This window comes from Rhineura floridana, chromosome 4, assembly GCF_030035675.1.
Source record: "Rhineura floridana isolate rRhiFlo1 chromosome 4, rRhiFlo1.hap2, whole genome shotgun sequence".
Lineage (NCBI taxonomy): Eukaryota > Metazoa > Chordata > Lepidosauria > Squamata > Rhineuridae > Rhineura > Rhineura floridana.
In genome coordinates, this window is record NC_084483.1 from 145,058,863 (window position 1) to 145,086,214 (window position 27,352).

The following is a 27,352-nucleotide window of genomic DNA, read 5'->3' on the forward strand; positions in this document are numbered from 1 at the left end:
TTGATAGATGAAACTCAAGATGACTTTTTTGTGAATTTCCAGTTCCAAGATGTGAATGGGGAAATCTGCTTGGAGTTGGCAAAACAGCTACTTGCACTACTTTGCCACCTGGTTGCTCATCTGGGATATCTGCCAAATTCCACATCTGCATGAATATAAAATAAGGATTGTTCTTGATTGATTGTGAGATGGCAATTTCTACATGCAAGAATACAGGACACATTGCAAATTTTAACAAATTGTGCATTTAACCAATTTGTTTTTAAAACCACATCAAAATATTTTAACTTTGCCACCTTTCTTTCAGACTCATTTGAACAAGATAGTTATTTTGATACACTTGTCAAGGATGACCTTAATTTTGCTGGGTAAGTTTTTTTTAATGTGAATAAATAAATATCTGAATTCTAGAGATTCTGCATGGACATAATGAATGTCTGGATAAAGCAAATAGTGTAAATTTAGTGTATTATTTATGTGCATTATGTCTTAAGACTGTGCTCTCCAAGGAAAATGTTTCAGTTAAATATCACTAAAATGTTTTTAGAATCCTTCCTTCTGGAAATACGGCTACATTACTTGTGCAATTACTAATAAATTAAAAGGAAGTTGATGCAATTTCTGTGTAAAATGTATAGCCAGAGTTCATCTTACCTGATCTTCTATGACATTGTCTAGTTTTTGGGCAGCAAAGGTTTTCAGAATCTTGAGGTATGATTTCTAGAGGTGCAGACTGTTGTGATGGATAGAGCAAGCTCTTTCCTTTCTCTTCCCAGTTTTTTTTTTGTTCTTATTGGAAGGTGTTTGTATTCTGCCTCCTGTGGCTCTCCAGATGTTGTTGGACTCCCATCAGCTTACTCAGTATGGCCAATAGTCAGGAATGATGGGGAGTCATAGTCCAATAACATCTGGAGAGCTGCTAGTTCCTTATCCTTGCTGTAAAATATGTTGTGGATCAGTATGGCTGCTTGCACCATTAATCAGCTTGCTGTCAAGGTGGAGGATGGAATGTTGCCTTGCAAAATGTACATATTGCATTTTATGTGAAAGATGACAACTCACATAATGGGTCTAAACAAACTTCTCTTGGAGGTTCCATTCCCATAAAGATTAATGCAGATTAGAATTCCTATGTCATCTGTACACATACATAATCTCCCTATTAGTAGACTGATAGTGAGTAGGGAAGGGGTTCGCTGCCTAGTTTCGATCTGCTTGGACTCTTAAGAATCCATCTTTCCTTCCCGATCTGCCCTTTTTTTGTTCCCATTTGCTTTTGCACTTGCCAATCTGCTGATTTTTTTTAGCAAAAAAATTGTAATTTTTGACAAAAATGCTTATGATGTTCCATGTGTTTTTTCCTATTTGCGTATCAGTTAGGCAGATATCGCCCATTGAGTCTGTCTCTTGCCTCAGGCTAACTGATGTGCTGCTTAATGATCCCCCTCCCTTTCACTATCCTTGTTGTTTTGCAGTACTTTTGATTTTTACTGTTGAAAAGTCAACAACCACTGCAGGACAAATAAGCATCATCATCCTCCCTCTGGCAGCAGCACTCAGGTTCTTATTTATATAGCTTATAAGAGAAAGCCAAAAAAAATACTGAGTAGTGAATGGAGTGAGTCCCTCCTATTGCATTCAAAAAGTCATGTCCTTCACTGCATTGCAGGGAAACATAATTATTTTTGTAACTGGCATAATTGGCAGACATGACCAATTCATATTTTTTCATGTATGTATAAAATAGTATCTAAATAAGTCAGTGTGAGAAACTGCTGCAATTGACAGTTTGTTGTAATATAATGATGCTGCTTCGTTTGCAAACCTTAATATGATGTTCTTCTGCCTCTGTCCACCAGTGCTTTGTGCACACTCTACAACAAAACGTTATTTAAGGTCCTTAAACACCCATGCACAGTATCTGCTGTGCTGCGTCTGGTATCTGTGACGTCGTTGTCAGAAAATTTATGTAGTTTTTCATAGATGAAAATGCAAAAAATTGCATTGCGTTGAAATGTCATTTGATAGATTGAGACAACTACATTTTCTTCTGCAATTAAATTTGATAATGAATAATGACCAAAATGATTACTTAACCTAAACATTATCTAAGGAAGTAAAGAATTAGAGAACAGACAAAGAAAAAATGGCCTTTTCTGAGAATTAACAAAACAAAGAGAAAATTGGAGGGAGGCTAATGGATGTAAATGACAATCACCTAGACAGCTGTTAAGAATGCATCAAGTTAGAGGACAGCCAATTACGAAGATAATAACATAAAATTTGGAGCACATTTTAAAAAAAAATCCATGCCAACTACAGCTGTGACCTGTATGAAATCTGTGCTGGTCCGAAAAGACAGCGAACTGTCAGATTGAGTCAAAATCCAGAACTAAGTCTGATTTAGCGGATATTCTCTCCCATCCCTAATTGTGGGTAATATAGAGTAATTAAGGCTGCAATCCTGTACACACAAGTTGAAACAAACTCAATTGAAAACAACGGGTCTTCTGAGTCGACATGTATAGGATTGCAAAGTAAATGGCATTACAAGACATATTCTCTATGTCGAGTGATTGTGTGTGGCTTCTTTACATGTAAACAAGTCTTTAAATGGTTTAATCTTAAATGAAGGATGCTCAGAGTCAGGTTTAAAACATCTGGCTTAGAGATCAGTTTTCCTGAAAGTTTCTGTTGATTACTTTGGGTTCATTCCTTCTGCCCCTTTCAGTGCCTTCTTAGCTGAACAGTTCGGCAGCATAGCACTTCCCTGTTGTTGGCTCAGAAAGCAGAGACTGGCAGATGAAGTGATTTTCACAGGCTAATTGTGCACTGATGTTCCCACTGCCTCAAGTTTCATACACTCTGAAATGTTAGTACTACCATAAATAGGCTTTTTGGGTGTAATACTGATCCGTATGCAATGATCTTGGTATTGCATGAGAAGATTTTTACAGATTTAATTCAGCAATTTCACTAATGGTTATTCAGCATTGTGAAAATACCTATAGAGTGCTTTTTTGAACTCATTTATTGTAGAAATGGATTCCTTTTATTACATACCTGATACCTGAAAATCTTGGGGTGGCTCTTAGTTCATCCAGTAAAGCCCCATAAGCCAGCCTTACATTTAGCTTTTCCTAGAGTAGGCAATTTTACTGGGCAAAAGAGAATTGGTCAAATAATGGTCAAGTACTTTTAAAAATTGTTAGCATTATACACTGTATTCAACAAAGTCATCCCATTCACACAAGGACGTCTGCTAGTGCAATGGAACTTCTCCTTCCTCTCCTTTGTGCCCCCCCAAATCTGTTCTAAGGGTCCCCCAATCCTTTAGATCATGTGGAGGACTGCCGGGAGAGGAGAGGAATGGGAAGTTCCATTGCACAAATGGAAGTCCTTATGTGAATGGGTTGACTTTGTTGGATACAGCCCTATGAGAACAACAAATAAGATATAATTAACATAAGATTTTATACTTAAAAGTGAAAATGTTAGCTATACCCAGAGTAGGCCCACTGAAATCAATGGATTTACGTCCATTGATTTCAGTGGGTGTACTCTAACACAGGGTGACAGCCAATGTTAATTACAAAACAAATTAGATAGCTGCTGTTGTGAAACATCGAAACAATAATGCAGCATTTATTTTACATTTTTATTTTGCCCTTTCCCCAAGGAGTTCAGGGTGGTGTACCTAACTCCATTCTGCTTTACCTTCTTGGTGACCCTTCGAGGGAGTGCGGGTTGAATTGGATGACTAGCCCAATATCACCTAATGAGCTTTGGGAATGAGTGAAGGATTGAACTTGATCCTACACTCTAGCCCAGCCCCCAAACCTCGGGCCATCAGATGTATTTTGTCCCACATGTTCCATCATCTGTAACAGTCAGCTATGCTGACTAGGGGATGTGGAAACTGGAGTCCCAGGGCTGAGGAAGGCTGCTCTAGCTACCAGGCAGTGACCTTTGCCACTTATAACTGATTGGGCCCATTTGGAAATGCCTGTAGTTAACAGCTGGTTGCAGGTTGAAGAAACTTTGCTGAGTACTAGGTTTGCTTCAACCATAGGGCTAAAGGCAAGCTGCCGCCTCACTCCTGCCCTTGCTAATAAATGACACTCTAATGAATTGAAATAAAAAAGAGTCTGCCACTTACACAGTAGTGTCCTTGAAATGCTTAACAATATCCAATGGTCAGCTGATGAAGGTGCTAACCCTGCTCATTCTCCTACGCAGTACGGATGAGAAAGAACTAGTGGGTGGCAGCAGGGATATGGGGAGACAAACATGGTAGTGCTGAACAAGTCAGAATTGCTTTTGTTGTTCTTTTAATGTATTACTTACCCTTCATGCTAAGGACCCAGAGTGGGCCACAATTTAAAATGCAGCATTAAAAATAATTTTAAACAAATTACAAGCATAACTATAGGGTGGGTCCTAGGCCTGGGTAGTCTTCAGCATACAATGAAAGCTGTATAGTGAAGGTGCCAGACTCAGCCATCAAATAACGATTACGTAGCTACTGCAAACAACCATGTCTGTGCGAAACATAGTTATTAGTTGATTTTGGGTGCTCTGTTCAAACACTTTTTTATACTTCTACAATTTTTGTAAATTCTGTAGAATTCTTTAATTACATAATAGTTTGTGTAGTTTGGATTTTATGCCTGAGAAATACCCTGGGTAGAAATCCTTCCATACACAGGGCAGAAGGACTGTTCGTGGGCAGAAGGACCCTCCCTTGGCATATATGCAGGCAGCATGCCGGGTCAGCTTGCATAACTTGACTGAGCAGAGGAGGTTTGTATAGCAATATGGAGGACTTGCACAGACTCTTCCGCACTGTTTGGGGGGTTTCCTTGGTGTGCTGTCAGAGCATGTTTTTTTTTGGGAGAAGCCCTGTGGAGATGCCTCCATTCTGTACTTGCTTATAGGGCTTCTTACAGAGGATGATCATCCTAAAAAACAAATCAACCACCAGAGCTTCTTTAATTATGGCATTTGTATTGATTAAACATATTTTGATGGTTTAAGTATAGATTAATTTCTATTTTGTTTACTACTTATGATCTTATTCAAGCATTATGAGAAAGATGAATAAATGGACTTCTTTTTAAAAGTTTTTTAAAAATCAAATTCTAGTAATATAAAAAGCAAAGGGAAGAATAGCCAAAGTGATGAGGCGTCGTCGGATGACTCTGAGGAGGAAGATTTTGATGACCTTGATGATGAGGAAGTGTCTCTGGGTAGTATGGATGAAGACTTTGGAGAAGACCTTCATGAAGAAGGAGGGACTTTTATGGATGTGTCAGATGATAACTCTCCAGGTAAAAACCCATATAAATACTTTCCTTCAAATTGTTAAAATTACTCACCTTGTTAAAACATGGCTTTTAAACTCCATAATTAGCTAGCTATTTGTAGACATACACATTTGCCCTAGTGTTTCATAAGATAACTTACCTGGAGCAGAAGTCTCCAGACAAATACAGGTGATGCAATGGTGAGATTTGAAAGATTCATATGCCAAGGCTGATAACAGATCAGCAAAAATTATAGATGGTGGTAATCTGCTCTTGCATGCTCTAGAGCTGGCATGGTGAATTTATTTATTATTTGATTTACATCCCACCCTTCCTCCCAGTAGGAGCCCGCAATTGGCCTAATTTCATGTAGCCCTCAGTGTCATCCAGCTCTCTGGACCCTGCAGGCCCACTCTTGCTTTATGGACTTATTTTAGGGGAATTGTTTCCTCTTCTGGTGTATATGTGGGTTCATGTGCATGCAACATGAGAGAAAGGATTGGGTGACCTGGAGGTATTCAATGCTGCAAGTTGCATGCCATTTTGGATCTGGTCTGCCCACTACCAGCATGTGGCCCTTGACAATAGCTTTCCCACTCCTGCTCTATCTGCTAAGCTTTGGTCCCTGGTGAATATCACTTCAGGAGGGATCTGAGTCCATTAAGAAAGAACCCAGTGTCCTTGCTTTGTAAAAGATAATACATCATTTGCTGCAAACATACTTACTCCACTCCTTCCTCCCAACTAGAAAACAGAAATACTGAGTTGTATTAAATGAAGTTGTCCTGTTAGTACATGGACTTCCATCTATACAATGGGACTTCCTCTGCCCCACCATTCCCTCAACTCTATGGAACAGAGTTGGGGGGGCAGGGAGGAGAGAGGAAGTCCCATTGCACAGGCAGAAGTCCTTGTGCTAATGGGATGATATCATTAAATACAACCCACAGTGACTGACTGCTTGTAAGCCATTGTTCAAACGTTCTCATTGAAGTACATAACCAGGTCTTCTAGACAGGACCTGATGCTGTATCAGTAGTATTAAAATTATCTAGAAATAGACTATCTTCCATTTTAAAAAATACACATTTCAGGATTAAACATATCATCAAGGTAAAAAAAGAGCAATATCAGAATCCATTTCCCCTTTTTATTTTACAATGAATATCTCAAAAGTTATATATCCCAGTAAATTATGCTGTTTTCTTTTTTGAAGACGTAGTGTTAGATGTACATAATAAGGCTACCATTTGTGATTTTTGCTAATTTTAAACTAGTTCTCTTAACATTCTTTTGTAACATTTTCTGTAACCAACATAAAACATTACAGTGTTGGGTTACATTCACATTGTTGACAAACTACAGAACATAAATTAGAGTGTCAATAATTGGACCTGAATATAGCATTCTCATATGCAACAAACTTAGTTGAATAAAAAATTCTTTTGCAGTTTAAGAATTCAGAAGAACTCTGTAAAGACATTTGAGCTGACTAGTAGAAGGTTTATGAAGTCTGTACTTAGGACTTGAGATGACTGCAGTGTTTCTGGTGTTCAATTATGTGTTCTGCATTAAAGTTCAAAGTATTTTCATGCCAACAGTAATCAGTTTTATTTTATACTCTGAATAAGCTTTAATAGCTTTCCTTTTTGATAGATGAAAATAAAGAGGATCATGGCAAGCCTGCCACTAAGAAAGGCAAAAGAAAAAAAGAAATGGATTTTTCTACATCAATAAAAGGTAACATTAAGAATTCTTAATACTTTAAAAACATAGATGACCTTGGGTGTTAAAATGCTGAGGGGTTGTCTACTGTCATGCCTCTGTGCTGGAAATGTGATTCAAATTACTAGTTTTTCCACTGATAATCATGTATTGCTTCTGAGAGAACCAAGGATCTGTATTAGTAATGCTGGCTAGAGGTAAGGCTCTTGGGCTTCAATCCTGTACCCGCTTTCCTGGAAGTAAGCTCCATTGGACTCAATGAGATTTACTTATGTGTGCACATGTATAGGATTGCACTGGTAACTGCATTAATGGGCCAGTTAATGGAAAGTGACCATTATAGTTTCATTGAGCACACTCACCTAATCACACTGACTTCTTAAATTGTGTTTCTGTTAGTGGGAAAAAAATCTGCACTACCAATTTGGGGATGGGGAGGGGAGAGAGGAGTGAACAACTATAAGGTATTAAGGAAACCAAAGCAGTGTAAGTTGTTACAAGGGAAGCAACAGGTGGTTGTGGTGGTGACTACTGAATAGAAGGCACACTTCTTAGTAAAGAAATATTTATTTGATTTGTGTACCAGAAACAAAAACAGACAGAAAGAGAGGAATAATTCAGTGTTTCAGTAGTGTACCGTTTTCTTCAGGCAGTACACCTGAAATCTGTCAAAAGAGATGTGACAAAGGATATCTGGTTTAGAACCTGATTTAAAAAACAAAAATATGACACAATTATATTTGCCTGGGTTCTTAAAGAACTAACTTGTAAAAACTGTTGACTTAATAGTTCATCAATAAAATCAGTTTTCTTACTTAAAGGAATAGAAAGTGGCAGATTATTTGGCTCAGAGAGGAAGAGAGTTGTCCAGAAAGTTAGAGATTGTCTGTGCCAGGTTAATTGATAGAAAGTGTTTACAAACTCTGGAATTTGGAAATATAGCGGCTTGTTGCAGGTATAACCACATATAAGAGACTGGGAAGCACTCTTTAGGTTGGTGTGCTAACTCTTCCCTCACCCTCATCCTTCCCCATCAGGATCATACATTTCTCTTCCTGTCTCCTGCTCAAACCCTCTCCTCCCTTTGTAAGGATTATCTCCACATACTTTGTGCTTGGTTCTTTATGTAGAGTTAATGGTTGAATGTTAATGTTTTACTTAAAGGGTCAAGGGGAAACAAGAAAAGAAAACTCAAAGACACTGGCATTCTTGCTTCTGCAGAACAAGTAGGTGTTGCTAAGTACTATATCTATTAATGCATTGGGTCTAGTGATATTTCAGGTACTAATCATCTTATTTCTTTTGAAGTTTGGTTCTTTGCTGGATGAAAACATTGGGTCCAAGTTTGACAGTATTGGGATGAATGCAATGGCTAACAAAGATAATGCAAGTAAGTGACATTTCATGATATGGGCAGTAAATATTGTTGTGAGTTTGGGGGTTTGCGTGCCTCCCCAATCTCTGAGCGGTGAGATTTCAGGGGTCCCTGCACTCATCCAGGGTTTGGTTTCCTTTGGGAAGAAGGTCAGTGGAGACTGTGGTGGCTTTATGAAATATGGTTTATTTATTTACACATTCCAACCTGAGCTTAGGATGGAGGGGTTCAAGGCATCAGCAGTCAGATATCCAGCTTTCCCATCAGTGTTACAGGAGGCATCCTATAGCCATGATGCAGAGAGCCAGCCTCTCTGCCTGCCTCTAGTTCCCAGGCATTCTCAGACCACTCTACACACACTCAAAGCACAAACCTCTGCTAGCTGCCAGGAGGTGGGGGGGGAGGCTCTCCTGAAGAGTTTCAATGACAAAAGGATCTTCCTCGCCCATTCACCAGTTGCTGGGCACCTAATAGGCCCATTAATAACCTGGCCAATCTATTAGCTTAACAAAAGAAACTCCAGCAGAGCCAGCCCCTCTCCCCAAGGCACAGGATTCCAAATCAGAGGCTGGAAGGGGACTCACAGGGATTATCCATTCCAACCCCCAAACTCACAACACTATCCCCTTCCCTGCAAACAAACAACAGAATAACAGCTTTTCCTACAAAGAAATAACAGGTACAGATTAGTAAGACATTGAAATATACGTAATTAAAAGCATAGTCATATTACAGTAGGGCCCCGCTAATACAGCGGGTTAGGGACCAGGCCCCTGCCGTAAAGCAGAAATTGCCGTAAAGCGGGGCCTCATAGGCTATAATGGGCTGCATTGCTCGAAAATGACATCAAAATGGCGCGCGATGGAAAAAACCCACCGTATTAGTGGAACAAGTGCTGTAAGAGCGGGGCCTTTCCCTAATTGAAAACCGCCGCATGAACGAAGCGCCGTAAAGCGGAACGCCGTAAAGCGGGGCCCTGCTGTACAGTCTCATTTCCACATAAGTACAAAAACAATCTGTGGCTCTAAAGCAAATCTGAGTCACTGTGCCAGTGACTAATCTTTGTGGTGTGTTCCTACGTCTCTGACGTCTTCTGGCAGACAGTGTAGTGGAGCCCCCACCACCCAGTCCAGATGAATAATCTTTGGCTGCAGCAGCTACCATTGGGGAACCCCATTGCCCAGGTGGAACCTGTTGCTCTGTTTCTAAGCTTCCTGATTTACCTCCATACTTTATTAGAAATGATATCAAACATTCTACATGTACGTTATCAGCAGTGGTTATCAGCAAAGGTCTCAATTAGTATGATTCGCTGCTTTTTAAACAAAGCAAATCATTCCAAATAACCAAGCATAGATCTATGGTCGCTTCAGTTGTAGTATTTTACTCTCGTTAAGTAGTTCTGTGAGCTCATCATTTTACATCAAAATCCATTATTCATTCAATTTTCCCAGGAAGAGTCTAAAGCTTGCTTCAGTTGTTTAAAAAGAATGTGAGGGCTCAAATTGGGGAGTGACAGGGAGGCACATGCCACCTCTGCATCAAGTGCATTGTGCAGCATATGCCCACTACACTCCACCCTTCCTGTGTTGGGCAGGAAAGTCTGAAGAGGGCTTCTATATGTGTTCTGAAGGGTGCTTTTAAGCACCTCCTAAGGATTCCTGCTTGTGAGGAAGCTAAGTGCATCCAGCCAAATGTGCTTAGAAGCCGCCTTCAGACCTTCCTACTCAATGTGGGAAGGTTGGGATGGAGCGGCTGCACATCACACATACCCTTCTCAATTTGAGCCTTGTGCTATTTTTGAATGCCCAGGGTGGGTGGGTTAAGGTTCCTGCTATATCCTCACAGATCCACAAATTATACGGATAACTCAGTTCCAGTGTAATGCTTTATTTACAGAATGTCTAGAAACTGGCATTTGAACCTTACAGAATTAAGTTAGTTGTGGAGTTTATAGTCATCTAATCGTTCAATTTACTAAAGTAGATTTAGACCTCCTTCACATATTATCCCAGACTGTTCTTTTGCAGCTTTAAGAGAACTGCACCGTCACCCCTATAATCTTAATTTTTTTTCTGGCTAGCACCTCCCTCTGAGAACTTAGCTAAATTTTCTGCAAATTATGTTTGTTTTAGGCTGCAATCCAGTAAGCACACCTGGGAGTAAGTCCCATTGAACCCAGTGGAGCTTATTTCTGAGTAGACACGTACTGGATTGCAGCCTTAGTTCTGTAGTCTAAATAACAATGTGTAAACTTCTGAAAAACATTCTACATTTTAGAAGTTATTACACATTCTTTATGCTATGTAGTTAAAGTCAAATAACAGGGCAAATTAACCTAATGCTGTTTGGGTGACTGGAATTAGTGTGTTCTTAAGCCAGATGAGAGAACCCTGTGTTGTATGGTGGTTTCTGATGGGTATATGTTAGCAAGCATTTTCAAATAGATTAATGAAGATAAGTCCCAAACATTTATATTCTCCAGCTGGGCTGAGTTCATCACTTGTAGGCAAGATGGAAAATAATAGGTACTTAGATATTATTAGAATAGCCGGAAATATGTGTGATCCATTGACTACTCTGTCCCTCAACTCGGAGGACTGTTGATCAGCCTCTGGCCTTTCATGCTGGCAACGCTGACAGTGCAGAAGCAGCGCTAGAACCAGCCTTCCTCCTCAAATGCTCATTCTAGGTAACCTTTTTTGAAGAGACTGTGAAGCATGCTACTGTTAGCTGGCAGTCATAGGAAGTGTATAAAATAGAATATGAATACATTGCTCAGTTACTGCAGCATCTACAATTGTTAGAACAAAGATTTTGCTTCAGCCCTTTCATGCCTGGATTCTGGGTTGTGGTTAAATTAGCAAATAATATGCTTATCTGGAAGGACGAGGCAGAGGCTATATGATCAACTTAAGTTTCACAATGGTGGTATGAAATAGTACAATTGATAAAATTTACCAGATGTAAAAGATATTTCATATATGAAACTTCAAATTACCAGTGGGATGTTGCTGAATTTGGGGCTTTTGTTAACAGCTTTAAAAAAAAAAAAATCCTTAACTAGATTTGTAGATACGTAAATGGTGATTAGCATTGCATGTGCCACTTGATACAATGGAATTTATTTCTTGTTGGCCCAAATTACATTTAATTTTGAAAAGTGTACGTTACTTGAGACAAAATGGAACTGTTGGAGGCGAGTGGGAAACTTTTTATTTATTAGCAGAATATATTACATAAAACATTGTTTTTACGAGGACAAAATATGCTGGAAAGTTTGCCGGTCATGCTTTATTATGGCCTTTGAATCTCTTTGGCTTAGGTAATATTGTTTGCATCAATGTAACTCCAATGCCAAATTTTCACAGAATGTAGTCACTGCATTAACTTATCTAATCTGCTTTGTCTCCCTCCATTAGATGTCAAACAGCTCAGATGGGAAGAAGACCGTGACAGGTGGATTCACAATCGAGATGTTAAAAGTATCATCAAGCAGAAAAAGAAGTTTAGACATAAAATGCTGAAAAACAAACACAGAAGTAAAAAGACCAGAAAATAAACATAAAAGCTTTTAATGTCACCTCTTTAAAAGTTATTTCTACTTACTTCTAGTTTTTGTTGCTTAACCATGACTCTTGATCTCTCTCCCTTATTCCGTAAGTACCAGACCACTCATTACATTTGTAATAAACTGTGAAAATATAAGAGTCACTTATCTTATTCACAACTGAATGAACATGGACTTTTGAAGATCTAATGTTGAGTGAATTTTTCTTTCTGAAAAAAACAAAGCCCTACTACTACTAGACACTGTTAATAAGAGGCTATGGGGGAAATAATTACACTAATTCACAATGAGTAATTAAAACATACCTTCTAGGATAGATGGCAATCTCCTGCACATTTGTTGCCTGAAATCTGAGGAGGGGAGGGAAGTAAGTTACAACAGATTTTAGTTACAGCAATTAAAACTGTGTATACTTTATTACACTGTGGATGCATTTTCAAGGTTTTTATTTTAGTCAGTCATAAATATCTGTGCTAAAGATATTAGGGTAATGTGGCAACCTGGTGTAGGTGTTGAGTTGTGGGCCTCCTTAAGCCAACTTTTCAGTTGAAGACAAAGTGCCTGCAGATCTGATGCTTCTCTTATTGGGTAGAGCAGTGAAAAAAGGAAAGAAGCAAGGCTATCAAACCCACATATTCTTTAAAATCTGCAGTAGGAGGTCTAGGAAAACACCAATTAATCTGTTAACCCGTTGCTCCACTGGCCCAGGACATCACCCATGGAAGTATGAAGTTGTGTTGTATGGCTTAAGATTGGAAGGGAGGACAGCACCTTCCCTTGTGGCAGTTCGCACATCCCACCTTTCACTTTGAGACTGACACATTGGGACCTGCCATGGTCTGACTTGGTTTATTTAAGGTACAACATACATTGTTTTTTAAGATGTGTTAAAACATCTTGTCACTGTGCCACATAGTGGCATTGCCACAATATCCCAAATTATCATCTGTCTAACCTGAGCATTTCCTGTCCAAATATAGAATTCGGTAGCTTATTGTAATGTACAAGAGTGTCTATGCCAGATGTGTGGAGGGAGCTACCTCTAATTACATGAATATACAACTCCATCTCAAGCCCCCGTTCTTAAGCTAGTCAGTACATAGAAGTAAATGAGTAAACCCTAGTCCTGTTACTAGTTTCAGAACACTGTAAGTGTTCCAAACAGACTGCTTGCTTGCTGTATCAGGAATTGTACAGTTAAAGTAAAGACTGCTGCCTTCCAAGAAGATTTAGATTTGTTTCCTTGTTTAATAATAGTCAAGGTAGGAAAAATGGATATAGCTGCTCAGTAGAAAGAGAATGAATGTAAATAAATGAGTACAAAATGATGTATACTCATTTTGATTATAATATAGGTATATAATACAAGTTCCTAGAGTGTTTTCCTCATTTTGTAAATGGAAACAGACTACTTTGATTAGTTTTCTGCTTAAGAAACACTGGAAACTATTATTTCAATTTATATCCTGCCTTTCTATGTCTCTGGACAAAATGCTCTGTGGATTGACATAGTTATTTGACAAATTGAGACACACATCATTACCTTGACTTGTATCCATTTTAAAATATAGTGCATATGCTCCTGCAACTCCGAGCAATTCCACCAGTAAAATTCCTTTGAAGATCTTTTTTCCTAACTGGGGGTTCATGGCACAGCCAATCCCAAGTTCTAGTAAGAGAGATGGATAAATACTTCACTAGTGACATATTAAAGAATTATCACATAGAACAGGAAAGAAAATAACTGTTTTGTAAATATTGTTGTTTGGTTGCACGGAGGCTGAAGTATATTTGAAGGGAGGCCCCAAACAGCCATCTGAAAAGAAGGGACAGAACTAGAGGCAGCTTTTACTTTTCAGTTATTAGGTTCGGCTGATTAGCTGGAAGCGCCAGTGCTCTCTCTTTTAATATTGAACATGGACTTATTCAGAAGTTCACCCTGAAGGGAGACTCCTGACAACCAGGGTAGCAGCTCAGAATTAAGAAGTCCCTGGTTTAAAGCTTAGCAGTGGCCTTGTAAACATGCAACTCTCTTAGCCCCCAACCTGCAATATGATAATGGGGATAATAATGAGCTAGCTGACAGGGCTGATTGCTGAGATCATGAACATGAAATTCATTGCAGTCTTCTAAACAAACCTAAGAATCTAAAGTATAATGTAAGTGCTGTTTCCAGAGGGATAGCTGTGTTAGTTGCAGAGTATTGTGGCACCTTAAAGACTAATTTTATTATGGCATAAGCACTCAGTGGACTCTAGTCTACAAAAATTTATGTCTTAATAAATTTGTTTGTCTTTAAGGTGCCACAAGACTTTGCTATAAAGAATATTACTCTTCACTGGAATTTGTCCTCAAAGTAAAAAACAGACATGGCAAGGTTCAAAAGTGCTGTGTATTTCTCATATATTATGACATCAGATGCTAGATTGGTGTGGTTAAGTATGGTCGATTCACATACACAGGTTAATCATACATTGACTCTAGAATGAAGATGAAGCTTTGATTTCATCCAACCTCAAGTCAAAAACAATACCTTTCACTATAGACATCTGGCAGTTTGAGCTGAGACATTACATGAAAAAAACATTAGGCATGCTTGTATCAGCCCAGTTCTCAGGAAATGGCATTGCAGAAGTACTGTGAGTTCAGAAGGCTAACTGATAACAGCGCAATCCTAACCATGCCTACTTAAAAGTAACGTTATGAATTCAATTGGGCTTAGTCCCAGGTAAGTAGGGTTAGGATTGCCGCCTACATTTTCTACACGGAAAACGTTTATATGGAGGAAACTGCATTCTACGTGCCTTGTGCAAATACGTCTATTTCCATATACATAGAGCGGCAGCAGCGCACTGCTAATTGTGGATTGGACATATAATCATTTGATGAATCACACGGCATTAACTAGAAGTACGATCCGGGTACAATTTCTATAGGCTTTAGCCTCGGATCTGGATGGCTTCAACGCTAAGACCCGCTCCACCTTCCGTAGCAAACCTCCACAACCCGCCCCAGAAAAAACTATCAGCCGCCCGGCCAATAGGCTACTCTAGGCAGCAGAAGAACGTTTTTCGTCACCACTCGCCCCCCCTCTTGACCTGCTATTAGCCTACACTCTGCCGGTGATTTCAAACCTTCCTTCCGCCTATAGCTAAGACGACCCGGAAGCTGAAGCCGTTTTTTCCTTTCGCGGGCGATAGAGCTGCGACTGTCATTTTATCTGAGCACAAAGACCACAAGGCGGTTTAGCCTTTTGGGCGGTATCCGCGTTATAGACGTACCGCGTTATAGCTGTAGCCCTGCTCCACATACAAACAGCGCTTACCGCTGGTAGCGAACAAACACTACGCTCCCCCGAGATGCAAGGCAGCGCTTTGCTTGGTTGAGCTCTATGTCGAGGAACTGTCGAGGCACGCTTGCGCAGGCGCAGTGTGTTTTTGTACTGTTTTGGGCGTGAGAAGTAGGCAACGCAGTTTTTCTCTTGCGCATGTGCTCCATATGTGTCCCTTTATCGCAGATTGTGGGCGGTCGCTGTACCTCTAGTTTTTTCTGCGTCCTGTTGTTGGGGGTCATGTCACCGCGCCGCCTGCAGATGGCAGTGGAGTGCGGCTGTGTTTTTTGGGTGCGACAAATAATCCGCACGAGAAGTGACAATAGTTGTGATGACAGAAGCTGCACTCATAAGATCTTTGCCGGTGTACTTCCAAGGAAACAAGCATAGGAAAGGTTGGGCTACTGAAAGGACAGAATATGGAGAAACCGATTGGCTCCCCATCAGAAAAGGTGTGAGACGGGTGCATTTTATCACCCTGTTTGTTTAATCCTTATGCAGAACATATAGAGAAAGCAGGACTGGACCAAGATGAAGGAGATGTGAAAATTGCAGGCAGAAATATCAATAATTTAAGATATGCAGCCTATACCATACTACTAGCAGAAACCAGTAAAGATTTGAAAGGAATGCTGATGAAAGTTAAAGAGGAAAGCACAAAAGCAGGGCTACAGCTGAAGAATAAAGTAATGACAACAGAAGGTTTATGTAACTTTAAAGTCGTCAATGAGGACATTGAACTTGTCAAGGATTGTCCATACCTTGGCACAGTCATTAACCAAACTGGAGACAATACTCTAGAAATCAGAAGAAGGCTAGGACTGGGGAGGGCAGCTATGAGAGAACTAGAAAGGGTCTTCAAATGCAAAGATGTATCAATGAACACTAAAGTCAGGATCATTCAGACCATGGTATTCCCGATCTCTATGTATGGATGTGAAAGTTGGACAGTGAAAAAAGGGGATAAGAGAAAAATGAATGCATTTGCAATGTGGTGTTGGAGCTTTGCATATACCATGGAATGCGAAACAGACAGCTAATTGGGTGTTAGAACAAATTAAACCAGAACTATCACTAGAAGCTAAAATGATGAAACTGAGGTTATCATACTTTGGACACATCATGAGAAGACATGATTCGCTAGAAGAGACAATAATGCTGGGAAAAACAGAAGGGAGTAGAAAAAGTAGAAGGCCAAACAAGAGATGGACTGATTCCATAAAGGAAGCCACAGACCTGAACTTACAAGATCTGAACAGGGTGGTTCATGACAGATGCTCTTGGAGGTCACTGATTCATAGGGTCAACATAAGTCGTAATCGACTTGAAGGCACATAACAACATTTCAAGATAGTCATCAAAATAAATAATAATAATAATAATTTAATTTTTGTGTCGCCTATCTGGCCAAGGCCACTCTAGGCGACGTACACAATTAAATTCCAGTAAAATACAATTTAAAATATGATTTAAAATACATAGCAATACAATACAGTCGACAATAAAGGATTAAATTACAGCATAAAACAGTATGTAAACAACGGGCGTTCAGTAATATTGATAAAGCTTAGCCCACCCCGGAGGTCCCGAAGGCCTGTTCAAAGAGCCAGGTTTTTAATGCTCGGCGGAATGCATCCAGGGAAGGGGCATGTCGAAGATCGAACGGGAGGGAGTTCCAGAGAGTGGGGGCCACCACTGAAAATGCCCTCTCCCTAGTTCCCACCAACCTAGCTGTTTTCGTTGGTGGTACTGAGAGAAGGCCCTGCGTGGCTGATCTAGTCAGGCGGCTAAGTTGGTAGTACTGGAGGTGCTCCTTCAGGTAAACTGGGCCGAGACCGTATAGGGCTTTAAAGGTTAATACCAACACCTTGAATTGGACCAGGAAAGCAACTGGAAGCCAGTGTAGATGAACTAACACCGGCGTAATGTGATCATGGCGGCGGCTATTTGTAAGTAAACGGGCCGCCGCATTTTGTACCAGCTGTAGTTTCCGGGTCGTTTTCAAGGGTAGCCCCACGTAGAGCGCATTGCAGTAGTCCAGTCGAGAGGTGACCAGTGCATGCACTACCAGTGGGAGCTGATGAACAGGGAGGTAGGGTTGCAGCCTCCGTATCAGGTGTAACTGATACCAAGCTGCCCGGCTCACTGCCGAAATCTGAGCCTCCATGGACAGCTTGGAGTCAAGAATAACCCCGAGGCTGCGGACCTGATCCTTCAGGGGCAATCTTACCCCATTGAGTTCCAGGTCAACAATACCCAACTTTCCCCTGTCACCCACAAGCAGTACCTCGGTTTTATCAGGATTGAGCTTCAGCCTGTTTCTTCCCATCCATCCACTCACGGATTCCAGGCACTTGGACAAGGTCTCTACAGCCAACTCCAGTGAAGATTTAAACGAGAGATAGAGCTGCGTGTCATCAGCATATTGGTGACACCGCAGCCCAAATCTCCTGATGATACCACCCAGCGGTTTTAAATAGATGTTAAATAGCATGGGAGAGAGAATAGAACCCTGTGGCACTCCACAAGTGAGAGGCCAAGGGTCTGAAATCTCATCCACCAATGCTACCTGTTGATGCCTGTCAGAGAGAAAGGAACGGAACCACTGTAAAACAGTGCCTCCTATTCCCAACCCTCCCAGGCGATCTAACAGGATACCGTGGTCAACGGTATCAAAAGCCGCTGAGAGATCCAGGAGGACAAGGAAGGTGAATTCTCCCCTATCCATAGCCCTCCTCATATCATCAACCAAAGCTACCAAGGCTGTTTCAGTACCATGTCCAGTCCTGAAACCCGATTGGTATGGATCCAAATAATCCGCTTCCTCCAAGTGTGTTGACAGCTGATTTGCCACCACTCGCTCAATGATCTTGCCCAAGAATGGTAAATTCGAAATAGGGCAAAAGTTGTTCAAAACTTGGGGATCCAAGGAGGACTTTTTCAAGATAGGTCTTACAATTGCCTCCTTGAGGGCCGGTGGCATTACACCCTCCTTCAAGGATGCATTTACCACCGCCCTAATCCCTTTGCCCAATCTTTCTTTACAGTTCACAAGGAACCATGATGGGCCAGGATCAGTCAGACAGGTGGTAGGCTTTACAGTTGAAAGTACCTTGTCCACATCCTCAGAAGGAAGAGGCCGAAACAGATCCCATGAAACCGGATTGCAGCTGGCCAACTCAGGATCATCTACCGCATCCACGGCGTACGGAATCGAGTTCTTTAGATGTTCGACTTTATCCGCAAAGTGCTTTGCCAATTTGTCACAGGAAGCCTTAGAATGTTCCAGGGGTTCCTGAGCGACTGGACCGACCAGGCTTCGGACCACCTGGAACAGCTTCCTGGGACAGCACTCTGCGGATGCAATAGAGGCAGCAAAGAAATCCTTCTTTGTTGCCTTTATTGCCACCTGGTAGGCAGCTATTGCTGCTCTAACCTGTGTTCGGACATCTTCAGAACGGGATTTCCGCCACCGGCGTTCTAGTCGTCTCACCTCCTGTCTCAGATTACGCAACCGGGGTGTATAAATAACACAATTTAATATTTTTTTCTAGAACAAAACATGAATAGTGCAATCCTATACATGTCTACTCAAAAGTCATGTCTATTGAGTACAATGGGGCTACTTCTGTCTTAAGAAACTAGGTATAAGACAGCAGTCTAATAAGCTTTAATAAATTACACACATTAAGTATTTTACTAGAAAAGAGCCTAAATGGTTGCTGAGTGGTGCAAAAAAGGATTCAGATGCTGTTCCCATAAAAATTTGACTTTTCTCATGGAATAGTGTACATGCTTATTATTTTGGATGTACAAGGCAGTCAGGGCACAAGCTTAATCAGGGGAGTACTTTGAAATAAAAGAATGTGAGGTATCTTACACCTGATTCTGAAATGATTGGAATACATTTTTTGTATAGCTAGCTTAGTTTTTTACTGTGACTTGAAAGTTGGTATATCCCTACAAAAACAAGTGTTGGTTCAAGAAAAGATGTCACCTTGTATATTTTGTATTTCTTGTTGTCTAGGAATAACGGATTCTAATTACACCTGTTAAGCACGAAACTTTATTAGAACCCTTAATGAGACCGAGTCTGATAACTGAAAGTTGCCAAGAGGGTAATACCAAGCTGGGGTATTGATAGTGTTTGCTGTTTGGAAGAGTAAGTATTTTACAAAAATACTTTTACAAAAGCCTCCTTGATTAAAGGCAAAGCTCCTCTTGACTGCTGGATACTACGGGAAACAACAGGGCATAGTTCTGAACTTCCCACAGCATAGGGAATGGCACTGTTGGAAACAGTATAAAACTAGAAGGATCCTTGCTGACACTTAGCAGGGCAATTCTGTGTTGTCCAGAGTACAGGATTTACATTGGGCAAAATCAGGTTTATAATTTCACATTGGCCATGAATGTCAGAGGGTCACCTATGTCACTGACTTTGCTTCAAGCTACTGATAGAATGGATGTAATACTCAGCTGTTGTGAGAAGGAACCATCAGAAGTTAATTGGATAGCACTTTGCACAAAGCATTATGTAAGACAGTCAGATAGAGAGGATTTGCGGTACAGTAATGAAAGGTAAAATTTAGATCATTTCAAAGGCCCTGATCATCAGGGTAGCCACCATCCTGGGGCTCAGTAGTAGAGCATCTGCTTTGCATGTAAAAGGTCCTAGATTCAATTCCTGGTATCTCCAGGTAGGGCTGGGAAATACACATATCTGAATTCCTGGAGAGTTGCTGTGAGTCAGTGCAGACAATACTGAACTAGATGAACTCAGTATAAAAGCAGTTTCCTCTGTTCTAACAGGAAATGCATCACCAAAAAAGAGGGCACAAGTTTGTATAAAATTTGCTTGAAATTTAAAAATAATTACTATAACATAAGTAGGAAGATGATATACCTCACCATAGTGGGGAAGGCCTAATCAGATGACTTGTTTTGGGGCAATTTCAAGGCCTCTTCTCTCTTTTATGATTCTTTATCTTTAAACTGGACTTGGACTGGACACCCCTTGAGACAGAGGACTGTCCTGCGTAAAGTAGGACACCTTGCCACCCTATTGTTCACAGTGTGAGAAACGTGGCTCCTGGTATCATTATGTAAGTCTGGATTTAACATTTTGTTTGGTAGTCCTAGTGATTTAGTTTTTGTATATCTTTTACCTAGTAGATATGCCAGTGTTGTCTGGTTTCAGCAGGGATTAATTGAAAGCGTAAACAGTTCTTTCAGTACATAAGGTGGGACTAATGGGTCAGTTTTCTTTCCAAGAGAATAGAAATGGGGGATATAAGGAAGCTGATCTGAGTTGGCTGGCTTGCTCATAAAATACAAAAAACACAAAAGGATAAGCTCAATGGTAAATAAAGTTTGCTCCACCCCTCAAAATACCCTCTTTAAATGTCTTTGCTATCCTGGCAACCCCACGCTAGCTCACTACAGAGAAGGCAAACATGACTGAGAAAACATTTGTAGACGAAATACAGAAAGCGCTGGAAAAGTCTAAAGGCCTTAACATCAATGAGCTGCTGTTTTCCTATCAGGGAACGCTCTACCCAGTCACTGTCTGCAGTGCAGAAACATTCCAAACCCTGGAGAACTTCGAAACCAGAAAAGATGACATGGTGTTGGTGTCTTACCCCAAGTGTGGTAAATACAACCTTCCATTATTTTGCTAAAGCAATGATAGGAGCCCAACAGCTAACTGATGATTTTAATTGTGTCTAAGTGAAAAATGTTAAATAACATTGCTCGGATAGTGTGAACTAGCACAATTGTTGCAGTTAACTGGTTTACAGAGAGGTCGCACCAATGAGTATACTATTATATTTTATACACTTGAAAGCAGTTGAAAACTAGACCGCTTACTCGGTCGTTGCTGCTACTTGTTAACATGAACATATCTGCAGCATTGTGCAAGCCATTGAAAAGAAGTGATCCATTGTAAAGGTTTTTAATGGCAAATAAAATGTTATGGGAAAGATTAAAGTGCTATCATCAAGGTGTGTTCTCAGAAAATCGTTCAAATCTCCTTTGAAACTTGAAAGACAAGAGCGTCTTGTAACAACAGGAAACTGCCTTGGTTTGTGATGATGTTCCATGTAGCTGACAACTTAGCTTTTGTCCTGACCACCTCAATATCTACAAAGCACTTCAAATAAAAATGTGCTTAAAGCGTTGTTGTTTTTTTTTAAAAAAGAACAATTTGTTTTAAGGTACTATCAAACTGAGTTTGGAGTGGGCAGACCCATAGAGGCAATGTGGCAATGGCCTTTCTCTCTCTTTCTTGATCAGTCACAGACTAGTGTAGTTTTTTACATGCTTATTCAGAAGTTAGCTCCAGTCAGTTCTATCTGACTTAGACCAGGTAAGCATATATAAAACTGCAGATGTAAATCTGTTTTTAATAATTTTTTTCAGTCATGGAATGCTTTTGACACCTGCCATTGTTACAGAACTACAATACCACATTTTATTTATGATTTCTGTGCCGCCTTTTGGAGGCTTATGCTCCACTCAAGGCAGCATGCATACATGAAAATCACAATCAAACGTATCAATTCAAAATAATAAAAAAGGAATGACAGACTTAAACTACTGTTTAGTCGTGTAAAGTGCATGATTATCAGGCCTCGTGTGATCTCTCTCCCCCCCCCTTCAGCATGACCACAAGGATACTGGAAGCTTCTGCTTTTGTCACCAATCATCTGCAGTCACTCATTATATCCAAATCCAGACAAACCATGGCTAGTGTTAACCAAGATTCAGGCAAATGTCAAACTATGGTTCAAAATCCTAGCTTGTTTCCCTAAACCATAGTCAACACCTGCCACAGTTCTTAATTCAGCACTTCCTTACATATGTGAGAGCTTCACTGCGTGCATGGAACATCCATGTGAACAGAGGTTTTCACTTCAGTATTTGGACTGCCTTGCATGTGCAGTTGTCTTGCAGTTATGGAGCCACCCCTTCTGAGCCATGGAATTTAGCTTGAAAGAACAGAATTTTCTGTGGTTAAAAGTTATCTGCATTAACCAGCCCAATCCGCAGACTAGCTGACAGTCAGAAAGACATTTTGTCCATCCATAGCATTGAGTGGGTATACTTGACTGAAGAGTGTCAATGTACTTTGTGCAAAATATCTATCCCACCATATCTGTGTGCAAATTATTTTGCATAAATTGAGATAATGAAGAATTCATGCTGTCTGTGATACATATTATAGCTTACTTTTTCTTTGTTTGCCCCAGGTATTAATTGGCTCATTCTAATTGTGAATGATCTGGTTGCTACAACTTTGAAAACTAAGCAGGAGAACACAGAGCTACCATTTATTGAGTGTGGAGATCCAGAAAAATATCAGGTTAGTAAGCTGTAAAGCCAACCCCTAGAATTAGAAACTTCACTTACATTACTCATTGAAAGGAAGCAAGGCAACGTGAAGAAGTATGTCTTCTGAAGCAAGTTTGCCCAACTTATGACCCATCAAAGCAGAAGTAATCCATCTGCCATGTATTGCAGTTCACCAAGTGCTCAGTAATGATTCTGGTTTAGCTCTTGGTTTGGGATTGCAAAGGAGAGTGGTGGTGAAGCACCCTGCATACTACAGAACATGGCCGTTGTGTTCAGCTTGGCAGGTTGATTAGCATGAGGAATCATCTGAATGTGTGAATAAAGCTGATCATTGTTGTGTATGTGTGATTCATCCATTTGATGCTACTTTGCTGTTCCTTTTTTTTTTTTTTTAAAGAGGATGAAACAGTTTCCATCTCCAAGGATTGTAGCCACACACCTCCATTACAACAATCTTCCCAAGTCCATCTTCAAAAGTAAAGCCAAGGTAAGTGATAAATCCGTTTCTTCATGGAGATGATTACAGGAGTGATTAAAGGCAACAAACAGTTCACGGTAGTCTTATGGGTGCATTAAGACATTTCTGGCACTGGTTATTGGTGATAATATAATGCAAGAGGTTTAGCAGGAAGGGAGCTCCAGGTCACTGTAAAGCACACTAGTGAATTCCTTGTAGCATCCAAACACAAATTTTATAATACCAAATGTTTCATTTTTTAGCATGTAGGATGCAGCTAGAAGCACCATGTATGAGGCATCTAATAGCCTTGTCCAAAGAAAATGCATCTCAGTGAGCTCTATGTGCATACAAGAGATCACTTGATTGTGGTGTCTGCCTATAGAGCATCACAGTTTGCTCATGCTCCATCCTCCTAATACCATAAAACCAGAGATTGGGGTGCCTGAGATGGTGCTTTTTGAGGGGTCCCACGACAGTGTTAAGACTATTATTTCAACCTGCCCTTCTCTTACAAAAGAATCACTCATTTCTCGTTTCTTATAAAAGAATAACTCATGTAGTTCAGCTAGCACAAAGAGGACAATGAAGTGGAATTTATCAGCAGTATTGTTCTTGTTAATGACAGGAGGAGTTAAAATTGCTATCCTGTTTTCTCACCTCAGGTACTGGTGTTGTTTCGAAATCCTAAAGATACGGCTGCATCATTTTTTCGTTTTCACAACAATGCTCCAACCATTCCCAGTTATAACTCTTGGGAGGAGTTTTTTCCAAAATTTATGAATGGTCAAGGTACTTTATGACTTTTGAATGGGTTTGAGAGATTTGGGAAAATGTAAGAGAAAACTATTGTCTATATGCAGCCCAAGTATGAACTGTGGATGTTCATTAGTGTTTTCTTCCAGAACTGACTGCATACATTCAGAGACAAAACTTGCAAACTTTTGTTGATTCTCCTTAAGAATAATTTTCTCTTATTTTGTGATTATATGTTATCCCAGTGGGTATAAACAGATACTGTGTGAACGCAATACTTTTTTTTAAAAAATAGCCTACCATTAAGTTTTCAGCAGCTTTCAACAGTAATAAAATCATCCTGATGTGTTGTCCTGGTGTGATCCGCAGTTGCCTGGGGGTCCTATTTTGACCACGCAGTCACTTGGAACAAACACATGGATAATGAAAATGTTCTAGTTCTGACATATGAAGAATTAAAAGAGGTGAGCATATTCATATATTATTAGCAAGGCTTATCCTTCTGCCTAAAGATAAAGAAGCTGTCTCAAACTTGTTTAGGTTTATGTTAAGTAGGTCAGGATCCAAGACTTTGTCTGAACCAGGGCTCATCCACAGTTCAGAGCTCCTCATCCTGTTCTGAATGTGAGGATCAGCCTGCAAAATTTGAAGTGACAATAACGGAAAGCGATGGTGAAGGACAGAGTCTGTACTATCTGCAGAGTAAAGTGTATTTCTCTCACCAATCCCACCCCATACACACAACCCGTAGGCACCTGGAGTTAGAGGGCAATAACTCTTGCCTTCATCCTTGATTTGGCTTCCAAAGAAAGACATGAGTAGAACAACCCAGCCAATATTACCCCACAATGTTGTTAACTGTGAAATTCCTGTTCTCATTAACTCATTGGAGTATCAGGAAACCACTGGCTGTACTAGGGCAGCTAAAACAGGCTTACCAAATTGGAAGCTTAGTATGGCTAATCATATTGATGGTTAGCATGACTATCCACAGAAAGCAGGAAGAGCAAACTCAGTTATAGAGGACTGACAGACTTCCTTTTTGATGTGCTTCTATTGTGCATCCATTTCATTAAGAGCATGCTCCTCAGTGATCATATTAATGGCAAAAACAGTGATTGCATACTACAGGAAGTTAGGCTTATACCTTGGCTACTTGTGGTGGGCTTAGAGTTGAACATCTAGTACCCGTGACTCCAGACTCATGATGCAATGTGATTATATGGCTGGTGTGGACCTTACAGTCTTGTTGGTTCTTTGTATGACAGATGTGCTCTTAGTGACATCACCAAGATTAGCTTAAAGCAACAAAATCTGTGCTTTGAGCACCGTGCTTTGTGTTATGAATACAGTATTGGCTGGTTTAGCTCACTATAGGAAAAGAACTCTTCTTTCTGTTTTGCTATAACTTGGATTCCTATACTGAGCAGGGGATTGGACTTGATGGCCTTTCCCGTACCTTCGAACTCTACTGTTCTATGATTCTATGTTTTGACCAAGTCATTACATTGCTTTCAGGACCTGGTTGCTGGAGTGAAGCAAATAGCTGAATTCTTTGGTTTCACTGCTACTGCGGAGCAAATTCAGTCTGTTGCAGACAGGACTGCCTTCCAAGCAGTACAGGACAGATCACAGGAGACACATGGTGTGGTTGGCCCACTGCTCTTCCGAAAAGGTGGTGATAGTGTTCCTTTTTCTGCTATAGAATGCTTTAGAGCAGTAGGTTATCAGCAGTCATGGGGTCCTCCATCTTCATGTGATTCACAGTGCAATCCTATGCATCTCTACTCAGAACAATGTATTCCCAAGTAAGTGTACATAGGATTGCAACATCCCACCAGCCCCAGCTAGTTGTCAGGGATGATAGAAGTTGTAGTCCAGCAACATCTGAAAGGCACTATGTTGACTGTCCCTAGAAATTACCAGTCCTACCTGGAAGCGCCAGAGACTGAACCTGAGATTCAAAACATTTTATTTATGTATTTATTTTGTTTTTGTACTCCACCCTTTCCCCCCAAAGGGAGCTCAGAGCACCTTGTGCTCTACCACTGAGCTACAGCCCTTCCCCACTGCATTTTTATGGATTAAGCTACATACATTAAAAAGACATTTTCTCAGTCACTTTCATAAATTGGTGGCCCTGCAGAATAGGAACCACTGTAAACAAGACCAATTGGCCAAGGAGGGACCATATTCTTTTGTGGCTGTATTCAAATCCTTCCATACTTCCCACCCCAAAGAGCACATTGTACGTTTTCATTCCTAAATGGAAATGGACTGTCTTCAAGTTGATTCCGACTTATGGCGACCCTATGAATAGGGTTTTCATGGTAAGTGGTATTCAGAGGAGGTTTACCATTGCCTTCCTCTGAGGCTGAGAGGCAGTGACTGGGCCAGGGTCACCCAGTGAGCTTCATAGCAGTGTGGGGATTTGAACCCTGGTCTCCCAGGTCCTGTCCAACACCTTAACCACTACACCACACTACACATTCCTAGTTACCATCAAATTATCCAATGATTTTTATTGGAGATCTTTATATTACCGTCTAACAATCTTTATATTATGTTTGTTAAATGTCTCCTTCCTACCCTATTTTTTTTGTTGTTGTTCCAGGTGTAGTAGGTGACTGGAAGAGCCTTTTTGATGCAACTCAGAGCCAGAAAATGGATGCTAAATTTAAGGAGTGTTTAGCAGGAACTAAGCTGGGAGCAAAGCTGAAGTATGATGTATACTGCAAAGCCTGAAAGGTTCTCTTGTGAAGTGCTTCATTCTCATGACAGTTTTGTTTGCTATCATACATTCAAGAAAAAAACTGCAGCCAGAACACACATTTCTTTGTTGCAAATTTCAGTATTGTGAAACTCTTTAGTGACAGACTTCTAAGACACACTTTTAGTAAGCTGGGTCTCAATCAATCAATCAATCATTACAGTCAAAGACCAGCACTATAAAATATTAAAGCAATAAAACATATCAATATTATACAGAGAAACAAACAAACAGCTGCAACATAAGATAATATGGCACTAATGGAGTTGGATAAATACACCAATGGTCAAAAAGCCCCCAGAAAGTTAGCTATTATTATTGTTTTTCATCATCACTCTCCTACGGGAACTGCTGATGCACAAAATCTTGCCATGTTAACTGTGACCTGCGGGACCCTTAAGCTGGGTCTTTTTCACGCTGTTTAATAGAATGCAAGGCAGCCTATTTCTTCCAAATAGTATAGGCAAGCCACCATTATCATGTTTCTGAGCAGCAGAGGAAGGTGGCATGGGCACAGGCATAGGATTGCTAGGTACCAACCTGGAGAATTTCTCTGTCTCTTTAAAAGTTCAGATGGGGCAACAGAAGATGCTGCTGCAGTGTTTCCTGCCCCATTGCTGCACAGGCTTCTTTCAACTACCAGCTGTGGAGTAAAACCTGTTGCTGAAGGCAGAGGTGGAGGATAGACAAACGGAAGTACAGAGG

At 40.4% G+C, this 27,352-nt stretch overlaps 3 protein-coding genes across 8 annotated transcripts in view; 2 read left to right on the plus strand and 1 right to left on the minus strand.

The window, feature by feature from the left end:
* CEBPZ (CCAAT enhancer binding protein zeta) overlaps positions 1-12,173 on the plus strand; it is a 26,995-nt gene extending 14,822 nt beyond the window's left edge. The window contains exons 12-17 of the mRNA XM_061624663.1: positions 308-368; positions 5,146-5,330; positions 6,963-7,046; positions 8,196-8,257; positions 8,340-8,421; positions 11,829-12,173. Of these exons, the coding sequence (XP_061480647.1) occupies positions 308-368; positions 5,146-5,330; positions 6,963-7,046; positions 8,196-8,257; positions 8,340-8,421; positions 11,829-11,968 (614 nt within the window). The 3' untranslated portion in view covers positions 11,969-12,173. The remainder of the gene's footprint in view (positions 1-307; positions 369-5,145; positions 5,331-6,962; positions 7,047-8,195; positions 8,258-8,339; positions 8,422-11,828) is intronic.
* CEBPZOS (CEBPZ opposite strand) lies at positions 11,606-15,441 on the minus strand. Of its 5 annotated transcripts, none has more exons than XM_061624689.1 (5): positions 15,259-15,441; positions 13,521-13,646; positions 12,283-12,327; positions 12,016-12,100; positions 11,606-11,929 (listed from the first exon to the last, which is right to left on the minus strand). In XM_061624689.1, the coding sequence occupies exons 2-4, from the start codon at positions 13,624-13,626 to the stop codon at positions 12,018-12,020; spliced, it is 234 nt and encodes a 77-aa protein (XP_061480673.1). In that variant the 5' UTR covers positions 13,627-13,646; positions 15,259-15,441; the 3' UTR covers positions 11,606-11,929; positions 12,016-12,017. The 5 variants fall into 5 exon arrangements, with proteins under 5 accessions (XP_061480673.1, XP_061480672.1, XP_061480674.1 ...); XM_061624688.1 differs by having other exon boundaries at positions 15,303-15,440; XM_061624690.1 differs by lacking the exon at positions 15,259-15,441 and adding an exon at positions 15,091-15,164.
* LOC133383636 (sulfotransferase 6B1-like) lies at positions 15,380-27,080 on the plus strand. 2 transcript variants are annotated; one of them, XM_061624684.1, is made up of 9 exons: positions 15,380-15,760; positions 19,336-19,470; positions 20,855-20,960; positions 22,562-22,674; positions 23,062-23,151; positions 23,787-23,913; positions 24,247-24,341; positions 25,396-25,552; positions 26,492-27,080. In XM_061624684.1, the coding sequence occupies exons 3-9, from the start codon at positions 20,933-20,935 to the stop codon at positions 26,620-26,622; spliced, it is 741 nt and encodes a 246-aa protein (XP_061480668.1). In that variant the 5' UTR covers positions 15,380-15,760; positions 19,336-19,470; positions 20,855-20,932; the 3' UTR covers positions 26,623-27,080. The 2 variants fall into 2 exon arrangements, with proteins under 2 accessions (XP_061480668.1, XP_061480667.1); XM_061624683.1 differs by lacking the exons at positions 15,380-15,760; positions 19,336-19,470 and having other exon boundaries at positions 20,765-20,960.
* The last annotated feature ends 272 nt before the right edge of the window (positions 27,081-27,352 follow it).